Raw genomic sequence first — 23446 nt, 5'->3', positions numbered from 1 at the left:
ACACATGTATAGTCAAGTCATGACATTGCACAATAGTTTGATCATACTCGTGTATTGTCAAGCCATGACATTGCACAATAGTTTGATCTTAAACATGTATAGTCAAGCCATGACATTGCACAATAGTTTCATCTTACGCGTGTATAGTCAAGCCATGACATTGCACAATAGTTTGATCTTACACATGTATTGTCAAGCCATGACATTGCACAATAGTTGGTCTTAAACATGTATAGTCAAGCCATGACATTGCACAATAGTTTCATCTTACGCGTGTATAGTCAAGCCATGACATTGCACCATTGTTTGATCTTACACATGTATAGTCAAGCCATGACAGTGCACAATAGTTTGATCTTACACATGTATAGTCAAGCCATGACATTGCAGTGAGTGAGTGAGTGAGTATGGTTTTACGCCGCTTTTAGCAATATTCCAGCAACATCAGGGCGGGGGACACCAGAAATGGGCTTCACACATTGTACCCATGTCGGGAATCGAACCCGTGTCTTCAGCGTGACGATCCATGACATTGCACAATTGTTTGATCTTACACATGTATAGTCAAGCCATGACATTGCACAATAGTTTGATCTAACACGTGTATAGTCAAGCAATGGCATCGCACCATAGTTTCATCTTACACATGTATAGTCAAGCCATGACATTGCACTATAGTTTCATCTTACACATGTATAGTCAAGCCATGGCATTGCACCATAGTTTCATCTTACACATGTATAATCAAGCCATGACATTACACAATAGTTTCATCTTACACATGTATAGTCAAGCCGTGACATTGCACCATAGTTTGATCTTACACATGTATAGTCAAGCCATGACATTGCACCATACTTTGATCTTACACATGTATAGTCAAGCCATGACATTGCACCATAGTTTGATCTTACACATGTATAGTCAAGCCATGACATTGCACCATACTTTGATCTTACACATGTATAGTCAAGCCATGACATTGCACCATAGTTTCATCTTACACATGTATAGTCAAGCCATGACATTGCACCATAGTTTCATCTTACACATGTATAGTCAAGCCATGACATTGCACCATACTTTGATCTTACACATGTATAGTCAAGCCATGACATTGCACCATAGTTTCATCTTACACATGTATAGTCAAGCCATGACACTGCACCATAGCTTCATCTTAAGAGCAAGTAAGAGTTTCTGAGATTGACTTATTAATTGATGTCCGACAATTGGAACAAACACAATCCTGATAAAAAATATTGCGTGTAAAAAAGTAAAGGATGTTTTGTTTTGAGGTGAAACTTCGGGAAAATACACCAATGTCTAGCATTGAAAGTAAATGTCCAAAAAAATCAAGCTCCCAAACACAACACCGTGACTGTCATGAAGCACGTGCAAGGAGTGGTATGACAGATTTACCATTGTCACTAAGACTCGGTTATGAGCAGATGCAAATTGTTGTCCTGGAACCAAACTCTCAAAGACGCTTTATTAATACAAATTTTATCATCAAGGAAGCAACAGCATTGATCATATGACGTTTGCAACGTGCTGAACGTAGGCATCTTGAAGATGGACATACATAAGCCATATGTGCAGACGATTTCGAACTGGGTACGTACACAAGATGTCTGTTGCTACATGTTCCCTTGCCTGAGAGGCAGTTTGCAACCGATTTCATAATGCCAACGTTCTGACTAATCTGCCCTGGGTTGGAGATGTTGCCCTTGGGCATCCAGAGCGACGTTATGAGCTTGTGGGTCTCACACCGACAATCTGCTTATGACACATTAAGAACATGCAGTTTTGGGACCACAATACTCAGACGTGTGCCCACCTGCCACATGCCTACGTTTTGTAGGGAACATCAGCACGGAGATGATCGACGTTGGTCTAATGTCATGTTTTCTGACGAATCGATGTTCTCTCTCGACTTCCATGACAGAAGGAATCGAGTTTGGAGACGTTCTTATGAGCCTTTATGGACTTAACGTCGAACAGCATGATCCTTTTTGGGGGTGGGTCCATGTTGGTAAGGCGCTCCTTATTGTCCATGGTGAATTCACGGGTCAAAGCTTTCGGGACAACAAAATTGCTCTTGGTCATTTGCACAACGTGTTGGGTAACGGTTGATCTTTCAAGATCATAATGCACATAATCCTCGTGCCAGGATTGTGACCCAATTCATCCAACAGCAATACATCAATGTCATGCCATGGCCCGCACACAGCCCTGACCTTTCCCCCATTGAACACGTCTGAGACGCTATTAGCAGGAGTGTACGTCAACGTCAAAATCGACCTACCGCTGTCAGTGAACTCGGTGTTGCTCTCACTGATGAGTGGAACAACGTGAGTACAGATGGCATTGATTGACTCATCAGAAGCATGTCTCGAAGAATTCATGCACAGGTGGTTTTACCCGATACTAGTGACGTTGGCCTTTATAATTACCTATACACATGAGTTTGTATTGAGGAAAGGATCCTAAACTCTGTATCCATTGTGATACAGGGATCAATAGCTCAGCGCAGCATCTGAAATGGATATTTTAGAGACTGTTCCATCTCATTAAGTAATTAACTTTTTAAGGAAACTGTATTATTTGAAAACACTGACGTTTTGTACAAATGAGTGAGTGATTATTGCTTAACGCCGCATGAGTAATCTTGCAGCTATTCGCGACGATGTTTTGTATGAAGAGATGTTGTAAGTGGATACAGGCTAATTAGTAAATATGATTATCAGCGGTTGAACCTGTGTAGGCGGTGAAGTAGTGTCATATAATCGTCCCCCTAAGAGGGTGTGTAAAAACAAGAAGTATTCTTGCATGTGTGGCATGCTTAAAGAGGTGGTTTCACCCGATACTAGTGACGTTGGTCTCTTTAATTACCTATTGCGCCACAATCTCATCACACCAGCCATTAGAACCCCATAGATCTGATCGCCTAATCCTCAGAATATATAATCATACCATTTCCATTTGCCAATACAAAATAAATAAGGAGATGTCTTGATGCTTCCCACCATCCTCTGCTTGTTTTGCGTAGTATATGTGATGAAGTAGGTAGAATTCATTCATTGCCTGTGTTTAGAGTTGTCCAGAAAGTGAACAGGATGAGTTCATGTTCTTCAGGGCTCACATTGAAGGATTCCGCCTTCTGTCACCAACCCGGATCTATCAAGACGACAGCTCGTTGGTCGCTGGCCTGGCTTATGATTGGGTGCACAACGCCATCTACTGGACAGACAGCCGCCGGAAGTCGATAAGGGTCATGACCTTGAAGCTACAGGACAAGAAATATATCACAACTGTCACACACACCTTGGGTAAACCGCGAGCTGTTGAGCTCGACATCAGTGAAAAGTAAGTCATTACAGCAATATGAAATAGAAACATACCCCAACTCGTCAAATGAAACAATGTTCGAAAAAATCTTCCATCAGGGAGCCAGTAGTAACTTCATGAGGGTGTTAAACAATTCACTTCCAATACACTAAATTCTGTAGCAACAGTTGTTCTTTCGGATATCAAATAAATACAATTGACAAACCTTTTCTATAATTCATTGTACGATTCCGACTACACTAAACTCCAAAAGAAATCTGAAGAATTTGATGGTTAAGAGTAACATGCCATAAAAATTAAAGCTTTCAATAGATACAGTTCATAATTGGCAGGGTTTTAGCAAAATAGTTACTGTCACGTGGGACAGCAGTTCCTTTGGATTACATTCAGTGAGGGAGTAACAAGCCTCCCTTGCAGCTGCAGATTTCAAAATTTTATCTTATTCCTGCTGCACCAGTTTTCAGAACATTATGTAATTCCTGCTCCACCAGGTTTCAGAATCTCATTTTATTCTTGTTACACCAGGTTTCAGAATTTCTTATTAGTGCTGCACCAGGTTTCAGAATCTCTTATTAGTGCTGCTCCAGGTTTCAGAATCTCATTATATTCCTCCTGCTGCACCAGGTTTCAGAATCACTATTTTGTCTTGCTCCACCGGGTTTCAGAATCTCATTATATTCCTGCAACACTAGGTTTCAGAATCTCATTATATTCCTGCTCCACCAGGTTTCAGAACCTCATTTTCTCCCTGCTGCACCAGGTTTCAGAACCTCATTATTTTCCTGCTGCACCAGGTTTCAGAATCTCTTTTTTTTCTTACTCAACCGGGTTTCAGAATCTCGTTTTATTCGTGCTCCACTAGGTTTCAGAACCTCAAGTTATTCCTGTTCCACCCGGTTTCAGAATCTACTTTTATTCGTCCTCCATCAGGTTTCAGAATCTCTTATTAGTGCTGCACCAGGTTTCAGAATCTCTTATTAGTGCTGCACCAGATTTCAGAACCTCATTATATTCCTGCTACACCAGGTTTCAGAATCTCATTTTATTCCTGCTACACCAGGTTTCAGAATCTCATTTTATTCCTGCTACACAAGGTTTCAGAATCTCATTTTATTCCTGCTACAGCAGGTTTCAAAATCTCTTATTAGTGCTGCGCCAGGTTTCAGAATCCAATTTTATCCCTGCTGCACCAGGTTTCAGAATCTCATTTTATTCCTGCTACACCAGGTTTCGAAATCTCTTATTAGTGCTGCGCCAGGTTTCAGAATCTCATTTTATCCCTGCTGCACCAGGTTTCAGAATTTCTTATTAGTGCTGCACCAGGTTTCAGAATCTCTTATTAGTGCTGCTCCAGGTTTCAGAATCTCATTATATTCCTCCTGCTGCACCAGGTTTCAGAATCACTATTTTGTCTTGCTCCACCGGGTTTCAGAATCTCATTATATTCCTCCTGCTGCACCAGGTTTCAGAATCACTATTTTGTCTTGCTCCACCGGGTTTCAGAATCTCATTATATTCCTGCAACACTAGGTTTCAGAATCTCATTATATTCCTGCTCCACCAGGTTTCAGAACCTCATTTTATCCCTGCTGCACCAGGTTTCAGAACCTCATTATTTTCCTGCTGCACCAGGTTTCAGAATCTCTTTTTTTTCTTACTCAAACGGGTTTCAGAATCTCGTTTTATTCGTGCTCCACTAGGTTTCAGAACCTCAAGTTATTCCTGTTCCACCCGGTTTCAGAATCTACTTTTATTCGTCCTCCATCAGGTTTCAGAATCTCTTATTAGTGCTGCACCAGGTTTCAGAATCTCTTATTAGTGCTGCACCAGATTTCAGAACCTCATTATATTCCTGCTACACCAGGTTTCAGAATCTCATTTTATTCCTGCTACACCAGGTTTCAGAATCTCATTTTATTCCTGCTACACAAGGTTTCAGAATCTCATTTTATTCCTGCTACAGCAGGTTTCAGAATCTCTTATTAGTGCTGCGCCAGGTTTCAGAATCCAATTTTATCCCTGCTGCACCAGGTTTCAGAATCTCATTTTATTCCTGCTACACCAGGTTTCAGAATCTCTTATTAGTGCTGCGCCAGGTTTCAGAATCTCATTTTATCCCTGCAGCACCAGGTTTCAGAATTTCATTTTATTCGTGGTGCATAATAAACTATGAACTAACATTGTGTTTTTGACCAGTTTCTCGTCACAGTAAAGCATTCATTCTTCGCAACGTTTGCATCATACTGCACTGGTCTGAATGACCATACGAGGAAACGCGTTTGGAATCCTTTTTTAAAAATTCCATGATAAATATACAACATGCTAATGGCCAATACCACATGGTTACCGGGCCGTATTCTCCACCTCTGGAATGATCACTAGATGTTTGCTGCAGGTACATATACTGGATGTTTGCTGCAGGTACATATACTGGATGTTTGCTGCAGCTACATATACTGGATGTTTGTTGCAGGTACATATACTGGATGTTTGTTGCAGGTACATATACTAGATGTTTGTTGCAGGTACATATACTGGATGTTTGTTGCAGGTACATATACTGGATGTTTGTTGCAGGTACATATACTGGATGTTTGCTGCAGGTACATATACTGGATGTTTGCTGCAGCTACATATACTGGATGTTTGTTGCAGGTACATATACTGGATGTTTGTTGCAGCTACATATACTGGATGTTTGTTGCAGGTACATATACTGGATGTTTGTTGCAGGTACATATACTGGATGTTTGTTGCAGGTACATATACTGGATGTTTGCTGCAGGTACATATACTGGATGTTTGCTGCAGGTACATATACTGGATGTTTGCTGCAGGTACATATACTGGATGTTTGCTGCAGGTACATATACTGGATGTTTGCTGCAGGTACATATACTGGATGTTTGCTGCAGGTACATATGCTAGATGTTTGCTGCAGGTACATATGCTAGATGTTTGCTGCAGCTACATATACTGGATGTTTGTTGCAGGTACATATGCTGGATGTTTGCTGCAGCTACATATACTGGATGTTTGCTGCAGGTACATATACTAGATGTTTGCTGCAGGTACATATGCTAGATGTTTCCTGCAGGTACATATGCTAGATGTTTGTTGCAGGTACATATGCTAGATGTTTGCTGCAGGTACATATACTAGATGTTTCCTGCAGGTACATATGCTAGATGTTTCCTGCAGGTACATATGCTAGATGTTTCCTGCAGGTACATATGCTAGATGTTTGCTGCAGGTACATATGCTAGATGTTTGCTGCAGCTACATATACTGGATGTTTGTTGCAGGTACATATGCTAGATGTTTGCTGCAGCTACATATACTGGATGTTTGCTGCAGGTACATATGCTAGATGTTTGCTGCAGGTACATATGCTAGATGTTTGCTGCAGCTACATATACTGGATGTTTGTTGCAGGTACATATACTGGATGTTTGCTGCAGCTACATATACTGGATGTTTGCTGCAGGTACATATACTGGATGTTTGTTGCAGGTACATATACTGGATGTTTGTTGCAGGTACATATACTGGATGTTTGCTGCAGCTACATATACTAGATGTTTCTTGTAGGTACATATACTGGATGTTTGTTGCAGCTACATATACTGGATGTTTGCTGCAGGTACATATAATGGATGTTTGCTGCAGCTACATATACTGGATGTTTGTTGCAGGTACATATACTGGATGTTTGCTGCAGGTACATATACTGGATGTTTGTTGCAGGTACATATACTGGATGTTTGTTGCAGGTACATATACTGGATGTTTGTTGCAGCTACATATACTGGATGTTTGCTGCAGCTACATATACTGGATGTTTGCTGCAGCTACATATACCGGATGTTTGCTGCAGGTACATTTGCTAGATGTTTGCTGCAGGTACATATGCTAGATGTTTGCTGCAGGTACATATACTGGATGTTTGCTGCAGGTACATATGCTAGATGTTTGTTGCAGGTACATATGCTAGATGTTTGCTGCAGGTACATATGCTAGATGTTTGTTGCAGGTACATATGCTAGATGTTTGCTGCAGGTACATATACTAGATGTTTCCTGCAGGTACATATGCTAGATGTTTCCTGCAGGTACATATGCTAGATGTTTCCTGCAGGTACATATGCTAGATGTTTGCTGCAGGTACATATGCTAGATGTTTGCTGCAGCTACATATACTAGATGTTTGTTGCAGGTACATATACTGGATGTTTGTTGCAGCTACATATACTGGATGTTTGTTGCAGGTACATATACTGGATGTTTGTTGCAGGTACATATACTAGATGTTTGTTGCAGGTACATATACTGGATGTTTGTTGCAGGTACATATACTAGATGTTTGCTGCAGCTACATATACTGGATGTTTGTTGCAGGTACATATACTAGATGTTTGCTGCAGCTACATATACTTGATGTTTCCTGCAGGTACATATGCTGGATGTTTGTTGCAGGTACATATACTAGATGATTGCTGCAGCTACATATACTGGATGTTTGTTGCAGGTACATATACTGGATGTTTGTTGCAGGTACATATACTGGATGTTTGCTGCAGCTACATATACTAGATGTTTGCTGCAGCTACATATACTAGATGTTTGCTGCAGCTACATATACTGGATGTTTGCTGCAGCTACATATACTAGATGTTTGCTGCAGCTACATATACTGGATGTTTGCTGCAGCTACATATACTGGATGTTTGTTGCAGGTACATATACTGGATGTTTGTTGCAGCTACATATACTGGATGTTTGCTGCAGCTACATATACTGGATGTTTGTTGCAGCTACATATACTGGATGTTTGCTGCAGCTACATATACTGGATGTTTGTTGCAGGTACATATACTGGATGTTTGTTGCAGGTACATATACTGGATGTTTGTTGCAGGTACATATACTGGATGTTTGCTGCAGCTACATATACTAGATGTTTGCTGCAGGTACATATACTAGATGTTTCCTGCAGCTACATATACTAGATGTTTGCTGCAGGTACATATGCTAGATGTTTGCTGCAGGTACATATACTGGATGTTTGCTGCAGCTACATATACTGGATGTTTGTTGCAGGTACATATACTGGATGTTTGTTGCAGGTACATATACTGGATGTTTGTTGCAGGTACATATACTGGATGTTTGTTGCAGGTACATATACTGGATGTTTGCTGCAGCTACATATACTGGATGTTTGTTGCAGGTACATATACTGGATGTTTGCTGCAGGTGCATATACTGGATGTTTGCTGCAGCTACATATACCTGATGTTTGCTGCAGGTACATTTGCTAGATGTTTGCTGCAGGTACATATGCTAGATGTTTGCTGCAGGTACATATACTAGATGTTTCCTGCAGGTACATATGCTAGATGTTTCCTGCAGGTACATATACCGGATGTTTGCTGCAGGTACATATGCTAGATGTTTCCTGCAGGTACATATGCTAGATGTTTCCTGCAGGTACATATGCTAGATGTTTGTTGCAGGTACATATGCTAGATGTTTGCTGCAGGTACATATGCTAGATGTTTCCTGCAGGTACATATGCTAGATGTTTGTTGCAGGTACATATGCTAGATGTTTGCTGCAGGTACACATACTGGATGTTTCCTGCAGGTACATATGCTAGATGTTTCCTGCAGGTACATATGCTAGATGTTTCCTGCAGGTACATATGCTAGATGTTTGCTGCAGGTACATATGCTAGATGTTTGCTGCAGCTACATATACTAGATGTTTGCTGCAGGTACATATACTGGACCGACTGGGAGGAGCCAGCTATGATTGGGCGATGTGGCATGGATGGATCCAACCGAAGCATCATCGTCAGCTCTATGATAACCTGGCCTAATGGTCTCACTATCGGTAAGTAGACACTGTAAGTCAAACACTCAACAACAAGTGAACTCTCTCCTAATGTTGTCTGTGCAGCTATCCCCGCAGCAACCTACCCCTGTAGAAACCATCCCTCAAAATAGCAAACGGAAAATGATGCAGGTTTCAGACGTTTACAACTTCGGTGAAACCCATGAGCACCGGTATGATGCAGACAAACTTAAAAACATAATCGGGGCGAACCGCGATTCGAACCCACGATTATAGGTTTCTGGCGTGCCCAAGGGACGCAACCCTGCACAGCGAATTGCGGCACCTTAGACGACTTGGCCACCCATACCCCCGAACACCGAAGGATGCATTGACCTTTTTCACACTTTCGCCATCTTGGATCGAAAACGAGGCTTGGAGAGAGCATAGATCCATGCAGTATGAGTCGCATCAGCTGATAGGGAACAAACAGCATGTTGTGCATTTCACTGATGGACATTTCAAACAAACAAAAAATGGTATCCTCTGTATCTAATACAGAAGATATTTCACATTTAATCATGAGGTCCATCTAAATTATGCCTGTAATTCACTGGAATTAGCATTTTGCTGTCAGGATCCCGGAAGTGAATCGAAAGGTGCATTTCGATATACATATTTCAGAAATAGATTGTTTTATCATTACCTTGTCGGCATATAGGTACAATGTGACAGTACATTCAATGACAGAAGACTGCAGCCTTCTGCATCACCCAGATTATCAGAACGGTTGTATTCCTGGTAGCAAACCCGGGTACTCTTCCAATGTCAGTCAACAGATTGGTAGGTACCAAACCTGAGGCATCGAGAACAATGAGGAGTCGGACAACTTGGTACTTGGGATGCAAGTCTGACATTTCGAAAGCTAGGTCCGCATATTTGCCATGTTTTCCTCAATCTTGTCATTCACATTACTGTCAAAGGGGACAGAAAATTCAATGATATAAATGATTTCATTGGATTTATCAAAAAGGACAAAATCAGGTTTGTTGGCCTGGATACGTCTGAGGCTGTAAATGGGCCTATTCCAAAGAATTTTGCATTTATCATTTTCCATGACGCCCTCTTCATATTCTGGGTCGTACCATTGGTGGACCTCTGTGTCAAAACCACAAGCATGGCGAAGACGGTAATAAAATGATCGAGCCACCCTATCATGTATCTTAAGATACTGTGTATGTGCCAAAGCTGGGCATCCACTGACGATGTGTTGGACAGTCTCACTAAATTCATTACATAATCTACATTTCATATTCACATTTTGATGCAAAATCACACATAGTCGGTTTCGAGTGGGAAGTGACTGTTCCTGAGCAGCAAACAGAAAGCCTTCTGTTTCACTTTTCAGGCCAGACGACTTCATCCGAGGGAAGGACTCCCGTAGGATTGCTAAACTCGATGCAGTGGTCGTTCAGAAAGCCTCTCCTTGAAGAACCGAGTCTTATTATTATTATAATTATTTGAATAATCCTATAGAATCCTTTGTATTTTATCAAATATGTTATGTAACTCCGTTGTATATGGGCCTGTTGCCATTCATACAATAAAGAATTGAATTGAATTGAATTGAATTGAATATAGATTCCTCATCATGACGCTCAATATAGTGTCTCATGTGTCACTACACTAACTTGCTATATTATATACATTCACATTAAGTCATCATTGTTTAGGGTATAGTAACTTTGATATTTTGCACAGACTATTCCGAGCGCCGCTTGTACTGGACCGATGCTAAACATGATGCCGTGAGCAGCTGCAATATGGACGGTGGTGACCGCAGGGTGGTCATCAGAATGTCCAGTGAACATATGTTTGCTATAACGATGTTTCAGGTGAGATATGACAACAGGCGCCCGTTCCCAATTGACGGTTCATTTGCCTTGATGATGACCTTAATGCAGTAACGTGGGGCGACATGTGGCTTTGTGGTCTACTGACTGCTTACATGAGTTACGTGGGGTGACACGTGGCCTTGTGTCCCACTGACTGCTTACATTAGTTACACGGGGTGACACGTGTCCTTGTCTCCCACTGACTTCTTACATGAGTTACTTGGGGTGACACGTGGCCTTGTGGTCTACTGACTGCTTACATGAGTTACGTTGGGCGACACGTGGCCTTGTGGTCTACTGACTGCTTACATGAGTTACGCGGGGTGACACGTGGCCTTGTGGTCTACTGACTGCTTACATGAGTTACATGGGGCGACACGTGGCCTTGTGGTCTACTGACTGCTTACATGAGTTGCGTGGGGCGACACGTGGCCTTGTGGTCTACTGACTGCTTACATGAGTTACGTGGGGTGACATGTGGCCTTGTCTCCCACTGACTTCTTACATGAGTTACGTGGGGTGACACGTGGCCTTGTGGTCTACTGACTGCTTACATGAGTTACATGGGGTGCCACGTGGCCTTGCGGTCTACCGACTGATTACATTAGTTACACGGGGTGACACGTGGCCTTGCGGTCTACCGACTGATTACATGAGTTACGTGGGGTGACACGTGGCCTTGTGGTCTACTGACTGCTTACATGAGTTACGTGGGGTGCCACGTGGCCTTCCGGTCTACCGACTGATTACATGAGTTACACGGGGTGACACGTGTCCTTGTCTCCCACTGACTTCTTACATGAGTTACGTGGGGTGACACGTGGCCTTGTGGTCTACTGACTGCCTACATGAGTTACGTGGGGCGACACGTGGCCTTGTGGTCTACTGACTGCTTACATGAGTTACGTGGGTTGACATGTGGCCTTGTCTCCCACTGACTTCTTACATGAGTTACGTGGGGTGACACGTGGCCTTGTGGTCTACTGACTGCTTACATGAGTTACATGGGGTGCCACGTGGCCTTGCGGTCTACCGACTGATTACATTAGTTACACGGGGTGACACGTGGCCTTGCGGTCTACCGACTGATTACATGAGTTACGTGGGGTGACACGTGGCCTTGTGGTCTACTGACTGCTTACATGAGTTACGTGGGGCGACACGTGGCCTTGTGGTCTACTGACTGCTTACATGAGTTACGTGGGGTGACACGTGGCCTTGTGGTCTACTGACTGCTTACATGAGTTACGTGGGGTGACACGTGGCCTTGTGTCCCACTGACTGCTTACATTAGTTACACGGGGTGACACGTGTCCTTGTCTCCCACTGACTTCTTACATGAGTTACTTGGGGTGACACGTGGCCTTGTGGTCTACTGACTGCTTACATGAGTTACGTTGGGCGACACGTGGCCTTGTGGTCTACTGACTGCTTACATGAGTTACGCGGGGTGACACGTGGCCTTGTGGTCTACTGACTGCTTACATGAGTTACATGGGGCGACACGTGGCCTTGTGGTCTACTGACTGCTTACATGAGTTGCGTGGGGCGACACGTGGCCTTGTGGTCTACTGACTGCTTACATGAGTTACGTGGGTTGACATGTGGCCTTGTGGTCTACTGACTGCTTACATGAGTTACGTGGGGCGACATGTGGCCTTGTGGTCTACTGACTGCTTACATGAGTTACGTGGGGTGACACGTGGCCTTGTGGTCTACTGACTGCTTACATGACTTACGTGGGTCGACACGTGGCCTTGTGGTCTACTGACTGCTTACATGAGTTACGTGGGGTGACATGTGGCCTTGTCTCCCACTGACTTCTTACATGAGTTACGTGGGGTGACACGTGGCCTTGTGGTCTACTGACTGCTTACATGAGTTACGTGGGGTGCCACGTGGCCTTCCGGTCTACCGACTGATTACATGAGTTACACGGGGTGACACGTGTCCTTGTCTCCCACTGACTTCTTACATGAGTTACGTGGGGTGACACGTGGCCTTGTGGTCTACTGACTGCCTACATGAGTTACGTGGGGCGACACGTGGCCTTGTGGTCTACTGACTGCTTACATGAGTTACGTGGGTTGACATGTGGCCTTGTCTCCCACTGACTTCTTACATGAGTTACGTGGGGTGACACGTGGCCTTGTGGTCTACTGACTGCTTACATGAGTTACATGGGGTGCCACGTGGCCTTGCGGTCTACCGACTGATTACATTAGTTACACGGGGTGACACGTGGCCTTGCGGTCTACCGACTGATTACATGAGTTACGTGGGGTGACACGTGGCCTTGTGGTCTACTGACTGCTTACATGAGTTACGTGGGGTGACACGTGGCCTTGTGGTCTACTGACTGCTTACATGAGTTACGTGGGGCGACACGTGGCCTTGTGGTCTACTGACTGCTTACATGAGTTACGTGGGGTGACATGTGGCCTTGCTATCTACTGACTGCTTACATGAGTTACGTGGGGCGACACGTGGCCTTGTGTCCCACTGACTTCTTACATGAGTTACGTGGGGTGACACGTGGCCTTGTGGTCTACTGACTGCTTACATGAGTTACACGGGGTGACACGTGTCCTTGTCTCCCACTGACTTCTTACATGAGTTACGTGGGGTGACATGTGGCCTTGCTATCTACTGACTGCTTACATGAGTTACGTGGGGTGACATGTGGCCTTGCTATCTACTGACTGCTTACATGAGTTACGTGGGGCGACACGTGGCCTTGTGGTCTACTGACTGCTTACATGAGTTACGTGGGGCGACACGTGGCCTTGTGGTCTACTGACTGCTTACATGAGTTACGTGGGGAAGACACGTGACCTTGTGTTCTAATGACTGCTTACGTGAGTTAAGTGAGGTGAGGTGAGGTGAAATGGGGTCCAAGATTATTGCACTTATATAGCAACGTGCATGCACGTGTGTGTGTGGCTGCTTGTACTAGTCCGGACCTATGCCGATTTATAGTGCTAGCCCACTGAGATACCATGCCGCAGTTTAACATGAATACCCAACTCAGACACTGTATACTCCGAGCCGACCAGTCCTTGTTTAAGCCCCTCGATGCCGAGCGCGAGACAGGGTAACAACAAGTTCCATCTTTTAACGTCTTTTGGTATGACGCGGTCGGGGATCGAACCCCGGACCTTCCGCTCTCCGGGCGGACGCTCTACCACTGGACCACGGAGGCGGTCTACGTGAGTTAAGAGGGGTTACACATGGCCATGTGGTCTACTGACTGCTTAATGACTTACGTGAAGTGAGACATGGCCTTGTGGTCAACTGACTGATTACATGAGTTAAGAGGGGTTACACATGGCCTTGTGTCCTATTGACTGCTTACATGAGTTAAGAATGTTACAGGTGGCATTTTGGTCTACTGACTGCTTAAATGACTTACGTGAAGTGAGACATGGCCTTGTGGTCTACTGACTGCTTACATGAGTTACGTGGGGTGACACATGGCCTTGTGGTCTACTGTCTGCTTACGTAAGTTACGTGGGGTGACACGTGGCCTTATGGTCTACTGCCTGCTTACATAAGTTACGTGGAGTGAGACATGGCCTTGTGGTTTACTGACTGCTTACATGAGTTACGTGGGTTGACACATGGCCTTATGGTCTAAAGACTGCTTACATGAGTTACGTGGAGTGAGACATGGCCTTTTGGTCTACTGACTGCTTACATGAGTTGCGTGGGGTGACACATGGCCTTATGGTCTACTGACTGCTTACATGAGTTGCGTGGGGTGACACATGGCCTTATGGTCTAAAAACTGCTTACATGAGTTACGTGGAGTGAGACATGGTCTTGTGGTCTACTGATTGCTTACATAAGTTACGTGGGGTGACACGTGGCCTTGTGTCCAACTGACTGCTTACATAAGTTACGTGGTGTGAGACATGGCCTTGTGGTCTACTGACTGCTTACATGAGTTACGTGGGGTGAGACATGTCCTTGTGGTCTACTGACTGCTTACATGAGTTAAGAGGGGTATCACATGGCCTTATGGTCTACTGACTGCTTACATGACTTACGTGGAGTGACACATGGCCTTGTGGTCTACTGACTGCTTACATGAGTTACGTTGGGTGACACGTGGCCTTATGGTTTGAAGACTGCTTACATGAGTTACGTGGAGTGAGACATGGTCTTGTGGTCTACTGACTGCTTCCATAAGTTACGTGGGGTGACATTTGGTCTGATGGTCTAAAGACTGCTTACATGAGTTACGTGGAGTGAGATATGGCCTTATGTCCTACTGACTGATTACATGAGTTACGTGGAGTGAGACATGGCCTTGTGGTCAACCGACTGCTTACATGAGTTAAGAGGGGTTACACATGGCCTTTTGGTCTACTGACTGCTTATATGACTTACGTGAAGTGAGACATGGCCTTTTGGTCTACTGACTGCTTACATGAGTTACGTTGGGTGACATGTGGCCTTATGGTTTAAAGACTTCTTACATGAGTTACGTGGGGTGACACGTGGCCTTGTGTCCAACTGACTGATTACATGAGTTACGTAGAGTGAGACATGGCCTTGTGGTCTACTGACTGCTTACATGACTTACGTGGGTTAACACGTTGCCTAATGGTGCAAAGACTGCTTACATGAGTTACGCGGAGTGAGACATGGCCTTTTGGTCTACTGACTGCTTACATGAGTTGCGTGGGGTGACATGTGGTCTTATGGTCCACTGAATGCTTACATGAGTTACGTGGATTGAGACATGGCCTTGTGGTCTACTGACTGTTTACATAAGTTACGTGGGGTGACATGTGGCCTATGGTCTACTGCCTGCTTACATAAGTTACGTGGAGTGAGACATGGCCTTTTGGTCTACTGACTGCTTACATGAGTTGAGTGGGGTGACACATGGCCTTATGGTCTAAAGACTGCTTACATGAGTTACGTGGAGTGAGACGTGGTCTTGTGGTCTACCGACTGCTTACATGAGTTACGTGGGGTGACACGTGGCCTTGTGGTCTACTGACTGCTTACATGAGTTACGTGGGGTGACACGTGTCCTTGTCTCCCACTGACTTCTTACATGAGTTACGTGGGGTGACACGTGGCCTTGTGGTCTACTGACTGCTTACATGAGTTACGTGGGGTGACACATGGCCTTGTGGTCTACTGACTGCTTACATGAGTTACGTGGGGTGACACATGGCCTTGTGGTCTACTGACTGCTTACATGAGTAACGTGGGGTGACACATGGCCTTGTTGTCTACTGACTGCTTACATGAGTTACGTGGGGTGACACGTGGCCTTGTGGTCTAAAGACTGCTTACATGAGTTACGTGGGGTGACATTTGGTCTGATGGTGTAAAAACTGCTTACATGAGTTACGTGGAGTGACACATGGCCTGATGGTTTAAAGGCTGCTTGCATGAGTTACATGGGGTGAGACATGTCCTTGTGGTCTACTGACTGCTTACATGAGTTACGTGGGGCGACATGTGGCCTTATGGTTTAAAGACTGCTTACATGAGTTACGTGGGGTGACACCAGGCCTTGTGTCCTACTGACCGATTACATGAGTTACGTGGAGTGAGACATGTCCTTGTGGTCTACTGACCGATTACATGAGTTACGTGGAGTGACACCAGGCCTTGTGTCCTACTGACTGATTACATGAGTTACGTGGAGTGACACCAGGCCTTGTGTCCTACTGAGTGAGTGAGTGAGTGAGTGAGTATGGTTTTACGCCGCTTTTAGCAATATTTCAGCAATATCACGGCGGGGGACACCAGAAATGGGCTTCACACATTGTACCCATGTCCGGAATCGAACCCGGGTCTTCGGCGTGACGAGCTAACGCTTTAACCACTAGGCTACCCGACCGCCCCTGTGTCCTACTGACTGATTACATGAGTTACGTGGAGTGAGACATGGCCTTATGGTCTACAGACTGATTACATGAGTTACGTGGAGTGAGACATGGCCTTGTGTCCTACTGACTGATTACATGAGTTACGTGGAGTGACACATGGCCTGATGGTTTAAAGGCTGCTTACATGAGTTACGTGGAGTGAGACATGGCCTTGTGGTCTACTGACTGCTTACATGAGTTACGTGGGGTGACACCAGGCCTTGTGTCCTACTGACTGATTACATGAGTTACGTGGAGTGAGACATGGCCTTGTGGTCTACTGACTGCTTACATCATACACAACTGTTCAAATATGGTTGTTTTTCAAGATGGTTAAGTTGTGTATCAAGTAATCTTTTCTAAAAACAAATATAAACTTAAAAACGTTTCTTGAAAAATATCTGCAAATATGAATGAAAGGTAGGGTTCCACGATGCATTTCACACAACTGTTGCGTACTTTACGTCAGTTACACAAGACGTTCATTTGCTGATGTTCTACAACAGGTGAGATGTGGCGGAGGGTAGATCACAGGTTTCTTGTTATTTGCTACAGTTTAAGGCTACACCTGTTAGTGAGTTGGCTTAAACACTTTTTTTTAAGAGTATATAACCTTTTTACAGAGTGAGTGAGTGAGTTAAGATTTAACGTTACATCGGCAGTATTTCAGCCATATCGTTTTTACACAGTGTTAATGTTTAATAAAACATGTTAAAAGGACATATAGTTATTAGCCTCTTGAATAACACGTTATGGGAAAAAAGATAGCTGATTGGAGGGGTTTTTTTATACAGTATCTCACTCATTTACATATAACCAGTTGAGTCCGCTGATGACGGTCAATACACAGTGGGTCTTTGTGTGAGATTGCTGCAATATACAACGTCATGTTGAAGGGTTGAGAGAAGGTATACACTGCTGTGTTCCAGGGAGGTTGGTGGAAGGGCAGGGGCGTAGGTGTTCCTGGGAAAGAGAACCTGAAATACAGGAGCATAGTTTGTATTGAATTGTTAGACTATCACTGACTCGGGCTGCTACTGCAGGACTTCCTCTACTGGAGCGACTGGGGATCATCAACTCTCAGAAAGGTCAACAAGAGGACGGGGAAGAATGTTGAAGTCATCAACACTGGCAAGGGAAGCCCCTTTGATGTCAAAGTCTTCCACCCTGACCGACAACCAGAAGGTGGGATGATACTCTTTCATCACTGTAGTTGTTGTTTGTTGTTCAGCAATAGTCCAGCTCTATGACGGCGGTCTGTATATAATCGAGTCTGGACCAGACAATCCTGTGATTTACATCATAAGCATCGATCCACGCAATTGGGCCTCGACGCCATGCATCAACCATGTCAGCGAGCCTGACCACCTGATCCCGTTAGTCCTCTTCATCACTGTAGCAATGTATGTCCTGCATGTTCTCCATGACTAAGTATTGCTTGGTATGGATTCCGATCACTTACCTATCCACACTAAAGTGTTTGTAAGCGTGACTAAGGTTAAGTAACAGTTGACGACCAGTCCTGTTCAGCCTGTATTTAGACATGACCTCTTGGTTTACAGCATCGAATGTGTGTGGTGACAACAATGGTGGCTGCTCACACCTGTGTCTCCCTTCGCCTCATCTCACGGCACAGTCTCCACGCTTCCTATGTAAATGCCCTGATGATGGGCTTTACCAGTTGTCGTCAGATCACAAGACATGCGCTGGCGGCGGTATGTTAGACGTATCCAAGTTCTTCCATCACACATTACTTGAGTTCGTAAGACGTGGTTCAGGACGTTGACAAGTTCTGATGGTTCAGATTCTGATGGATGATAATGTAAGGCAGGATAATGTCAACATAGACACAGAAGAAACTAACATGGTCTTGTTGATTCTTTATCGGGAGACCCGTGATGAACTTAGGCTTCTCAGATCAATGTTATAAATACGGCTGAAGTCCGGTGAATACCACAAATACCATTTTTTGCCTGGTTAAATAAGTTCTGTGAAATGTGAAAATAGACCGAGATGTCGCCACTTGAGCATCGCACTTCTCATGTGACTTGATGATGTTATCATGTTGATGTTTTTGTTTTATTTCAGATTCCTAACATGTTGACTCTTGGTCGATCTGAAGTGAAGAAGACAAACAATAATGTCACCATCCACCAACATGGAAATCTTTGAAACCTAATTCATCAACCAATATCCAGGTCTTTGAAACGTAATTCATCAACCAATAACCAGGTCTTTAAAACGTAATTCATCAACCAATATCCAGGTCTTTGAAACGTTATTCGTTAAGTTCTCGTCAGTTTATATTTGAATTTTGAACTGATATTTTCTCCAACAGAATCTACATAATATTTCACGACGCAGTTACCTTGACTCTGAATATGATATGAAAATAATGTTAAAAAAGAAACACTCACCGTCATCAAAAGTAAAATCAAAAGGATTACCAAAAACATTATGATCTACATAATAGTAACATGTAGTAATATATTTGCCGAATAATAAAATGTAAAACAAAAAGATTCTCAGTTGTACCATACATCGATTAACGCCATACCATCACGATTCCAGAAAATCAACAATGTCGATCAACAGTCAGATAGTGTTGGGAACCTAGCCTATGTCGACCCACTGTCAGATAGTGTTGGGAACCTAGCCTATGTCGATCCACTGTCAGATAGTGTTGGGAACCTAGCCTATGTCGATCCACTGTCAGATAGTGTTGGGAACCTAGACTATGTCGATCCACTGTCAGATAGTGTTGGGAACCTAGACTATGTCGATCAACTGTCAGAAAGTGTTGGGAACCTAGCCTATGTCAATCCACAGTCAGATAGTGTTGGGAACCTAGCCTATGTCGACCCACCTGTCAGATTGTGTTGGGAACCTAGCCTATGTCGATCCACTGTCAGATAGTGTTGGGAACCTACCCTATGTCGATCAACTTTCAGATAGTGTTGGGAACCTAGCCTATGTCGATCCACTGTCAGATAGTGTTTGGAACCTAGCCTATCTCGATCCACTGTCAGATAGTGTTGGGAACCTAGCCTATGTCGATCAACTGTCAGATAGTGTTGGGAACCTAGCCTATGTCGATCCACTGTCAGATTGTGTTGGGAACCTAGCCTATGTCGATCCACTGTCAGATAGTGTTGGGAACGTAGCCAATGTCGATCAACTGTCAGATAGTGTTTGGAACCTAGCCTATGTCGACCCACTGTCAGATAGTGTTGGGAACGTAGCCTATGTCGATCCACTGTCAGATAGTGTTGGGAACCTAGCCTATGTCGATCAACTGTCAGATAGTGTTGGGAACCTAGCCTATGTCGACCCACAGAGATAGTTTTGGGAACCTAGCCTATGTCAATCCACTGTCAGATAGTGTTCGGAACCTAGCCTATGTCGATCCACTGTCAGATAGTGTTGGGAACCTAGCCTATGTTGACCCACTGTCAGATAGTGTTGGGAACCTAGCCTATGTCAATCCACAGTCAGATAGTGTTCGGAACCTAGCCTATGTCGATCAACTGTCAGATAGTGTTGGGAACCTAGCTTATGTCGACCCACAGAGATAGTGTTAGGAACCTAGCCTATGTCAATCCACAGAGATAGTATTGGGAACCTAGCCTATGTCGACCCACTGTCAGATAGTGTTGGGAACGTAGCCTATGTCGATCAACTGTCAGATAGTGTTGGAAACCTAGCCTATGTCGATCCACAGAGATAGTGTTGGGAACCTAGCCTATGTCGACCCACAGAGATAGTTTTGGGAACGTAGCCTATGTCGATCCACTGTCAGATAGTGTTAGGAACCTAGCCTATGTCGATCCACTGTCAGATAGTGTTCGGAACCTAGCCTATGACGATCCACTGTCACAAAGTGTTCGGAACCTAGCCTACGTCGACCCACAGAGATAGTTTTGGGAACGTAGCCTATGTCGTCAACTGTCAGATTGTGTTGGGAACCTAGCCTATGTCGATCCACTGTCAGATAGTGTTGGGAACCTAGCCTATGTCGATCCACTGTCAGATAGTGTTGGGAACCTAGCCTATGTCTATCAACTGTCAGATAGTGTTGGGAACCTAGCCTATGTCGATCAACTGTCAGATATTGTTGGGAACCTAGCCTATGTCGACCCACAGAGATAGTTTTGGGAACGTAGCCTGTGTCGATCCACTGTCAGATAGTGTTGGGAACCTAGCCGATGTCGATCCACTGTCAGATAGTGTTGGGAACCTAGCCTATGTCGATCCACAGAGATAGTGTTGGGAACCTAGCCTATGTCGACCCACTGTCAGATAGTGTTGGGAACCTAGCCTATGTCGATCCACTGTCAGATAGTGTTCGGAACCTAGCCTATGTCGATCAACTGTCAGATAGTGTTGGGAACCTAGCTTATGTCGACCCACAGAGATAGTGTTAGGAACCTAGCCTATGTCAATCCACTGTCAGATAGTGTTGGGAACGTAGCCTATGTCGATCAACTGTCAGATAGCGTTGGGAACCTAGCCTATGTCGATCCACAGAGATAGTGTTGGGAACCTAGCCTATGTCGACCCACAGAGATAGTTTTGGGAACGTAGCCTATGTCGACCCACTGTCAGATAGTGTTGGGAACCTAGCCTATGTCGATCCACTGTCAGATAGTGTTGGGAACCTAGCCTATGTCGATCCACTGTCACATAGTGTTCGGAACCTAGCCTACGTCGACCAACAGAGATAGTGTTAGGAACCTAGCCGATGTCGTCAACTGTCAGATTGTGTTGGGAACCTAGCCTATGTCGATCCACTGTCAGATAGTGTTGGGAACCTAGCCTATGTCGATCCACTGTCAGATAGTGTTGGGAACCTAGCCTATGTCTATCAACTGTCAGATAGTGTTGGGAACCTAGCCTATGTCGATCAACTGTCAGATATTGTTGGGAACCTAGCCTATGTCGACCCACAGAGATAGTTTTGGGAACGTAGCCTATGTCGATCCACTGTCAGATAGTGTTGGGAACCTAGCCGATGTCGATCCACTGTCAGATAGTGTTGGGAACCTAGCCTATGTCGATCCACAGAGATAGTGTTGGGAACCTAGCCTATGTCGATCCACTGTCAGATAGTGTTCGGAACCTAGCCTATGTTGATCAACTGTCAGATAGTGTTGGGAACCTAGCCTATGTCGATCCACTGTCAGATAGTGTTCGGAACCTAGCCTATGTCGATCCACTGTCAGATAGTGTTGGGGACCTAGCCTATGTCGATCCACTGTCAGATACTGTTGGGAACCTAGCCTATGTCGATCCACTGTCAGATAGTGTTGGGAACCTAGCCTATGTCTATAAACTGTCAGATAGTGTTGGGAACCTAGCCTATGTCGATCAACTGTCAGATAGTGTTGGGAACCTAGCCTATGTCGACCCACAGAGATAGTTTTGGGAACGTAGCCTATGTCGATCCACTGTCAGATAGTGTTGGGAACCTAGCCGATGTCGATCAACTGTCAGAAAGTGTTGGGAACCTAGCCTATGTCAATCCACTGTCAGATAGTGTTGGGAACCTAGCCTATGTCGACCCAAAGAGATAGTTTTGGGAACGTAGCCTATGTCGATCCAACGTCAGATAGTGTTGGGAACCTAGCCTATGTCGATCCACAGAGATAGGGTTGGGAACCTAGCCTATGTCGATCCACTGTCAGATAGTGTTGGGAACCTAGCCTATGTCGATCCACTGTCAGATAGTGTTCGGAACCTAGCCAACCTCGACCAACAGAGATAGTGTTGGGAACCTAGCCAACGTCGTCAACAGTCAGATTGTGTTCGGAACCTAGCCTATGTCGATACACTGTCAGATAGTGTTGGGAACCTAGCCTATGTCGACCCACTGTCAGATAGTGTTGGGAACCTAGCCTATGTCGATCCACTGTCAGATAGTGTTGGGAACGTAGCCTATGTCGATCCACTGTCAGATAGTGTTCGGAACCTAGCCGATGTCGATCCACTGTCAGATAGTGTTGGGAACCTAGCCTATGTCGATCCACAGAGATAGTGTTGGGAACCTAGCCTATGTCGATCCACTGTCAGATAGTGTTCGGAACCTAGCCTATGTTGATCAACTGTCAGATAGTGTTGGGAACCTAGCCTATGTCGATCCACTGTCAGATAGTGTTGGGAACCTAGCCTATGTCGATCCACTGTCAGATAGTGTTGGGGACCTAGCCTATGTCGATCCACTGTCAGATAGTGTTGGGAACCTAGCCTATGTCGATCCACTGTCAGATTGTGTTGGGAACCTAGCCTATGTCGATCCACTGTCAGATAGTGTTGGGAACCTAGCCTATGTCGATCCACTGTCAGATAGTGTTCGGAACCTAGCCTATGTCTATAAACTGTCAGATAGTGTTGGGAACCTAGCCTATGTCGATCAACTGTCAGATAGTGTTGGGAACCTAGCCTATGTCGACCCACAGAGATAGTTTTGGGAACG

General features: G+C 44.6%; 1 protein-coding gene across 5 annotated transcripts in view; it reads left to right on the top strand.

Moving 5' to 3' along the window:
- The window catches only part of LOC124123598 (low-density lipoprotein receptor-related protein 4-like), a 199874-nt gene extending 180380 nt beyond the window's left edge, over window positions 1-19494 (top strand). For 4 of the 5 annotated variants that reach the window (XM_048400674.1, XM_048400677.1, XM_048400675.1 and 1 more), the window contains exons 18-24: window positions 3139-3369; window positions 9127-9245; window positions 10594-10683; window positions 10947-11080; window positions 18018-18159; window positions 18537-18689; window positions 19063-19494. In XM_048400674.1, the coding sequence (XP_048256631.1) occupies window positions 3139-3369; window positions 9127-9245; window positions 10594-10683; window positions 10947-11080; window positions 18018-18159; window positions 18537-18689; window positions 19063-19070 (877 nt within the window). In that variant the 3' untranslated portion in view covers window positions 19071-19494. The remainder of the gene's footprint in view (window positions 1-3138; window positions 3370-9126; window positions 9246-10593; window positions 10684-10946; window positions 11081-18017; window positions 18160-18536; window positions 18690-19062) is intronic. The other variant, XM_048400678.1, reaches the window with a different exon arrangement.
- The last annotated feature ends 3952 nt before the right edge of the window (window positions 19495-23446 follow it).

The sequence above is a fragment of the Haliotis rufescens genome, unplaced genomic scaffold, assembly GCF_023055435.1.
Source record: "Haliotis rufescens isolate VD_foot unplaced genomic scaffold, xgHalRufe1.0.p SCAF_2, whole genome shotgun sequence".
Classification (NCBI taxonomy): Eukaryota; Metazoa; Mollusca; class Gastropoda; order Lepetellida; family Haliotidae; genus Haliotis; species Haliotis rufescens.
This window is presented reverse-complemented; position numbering and strand designations above follow the sequence as displayed.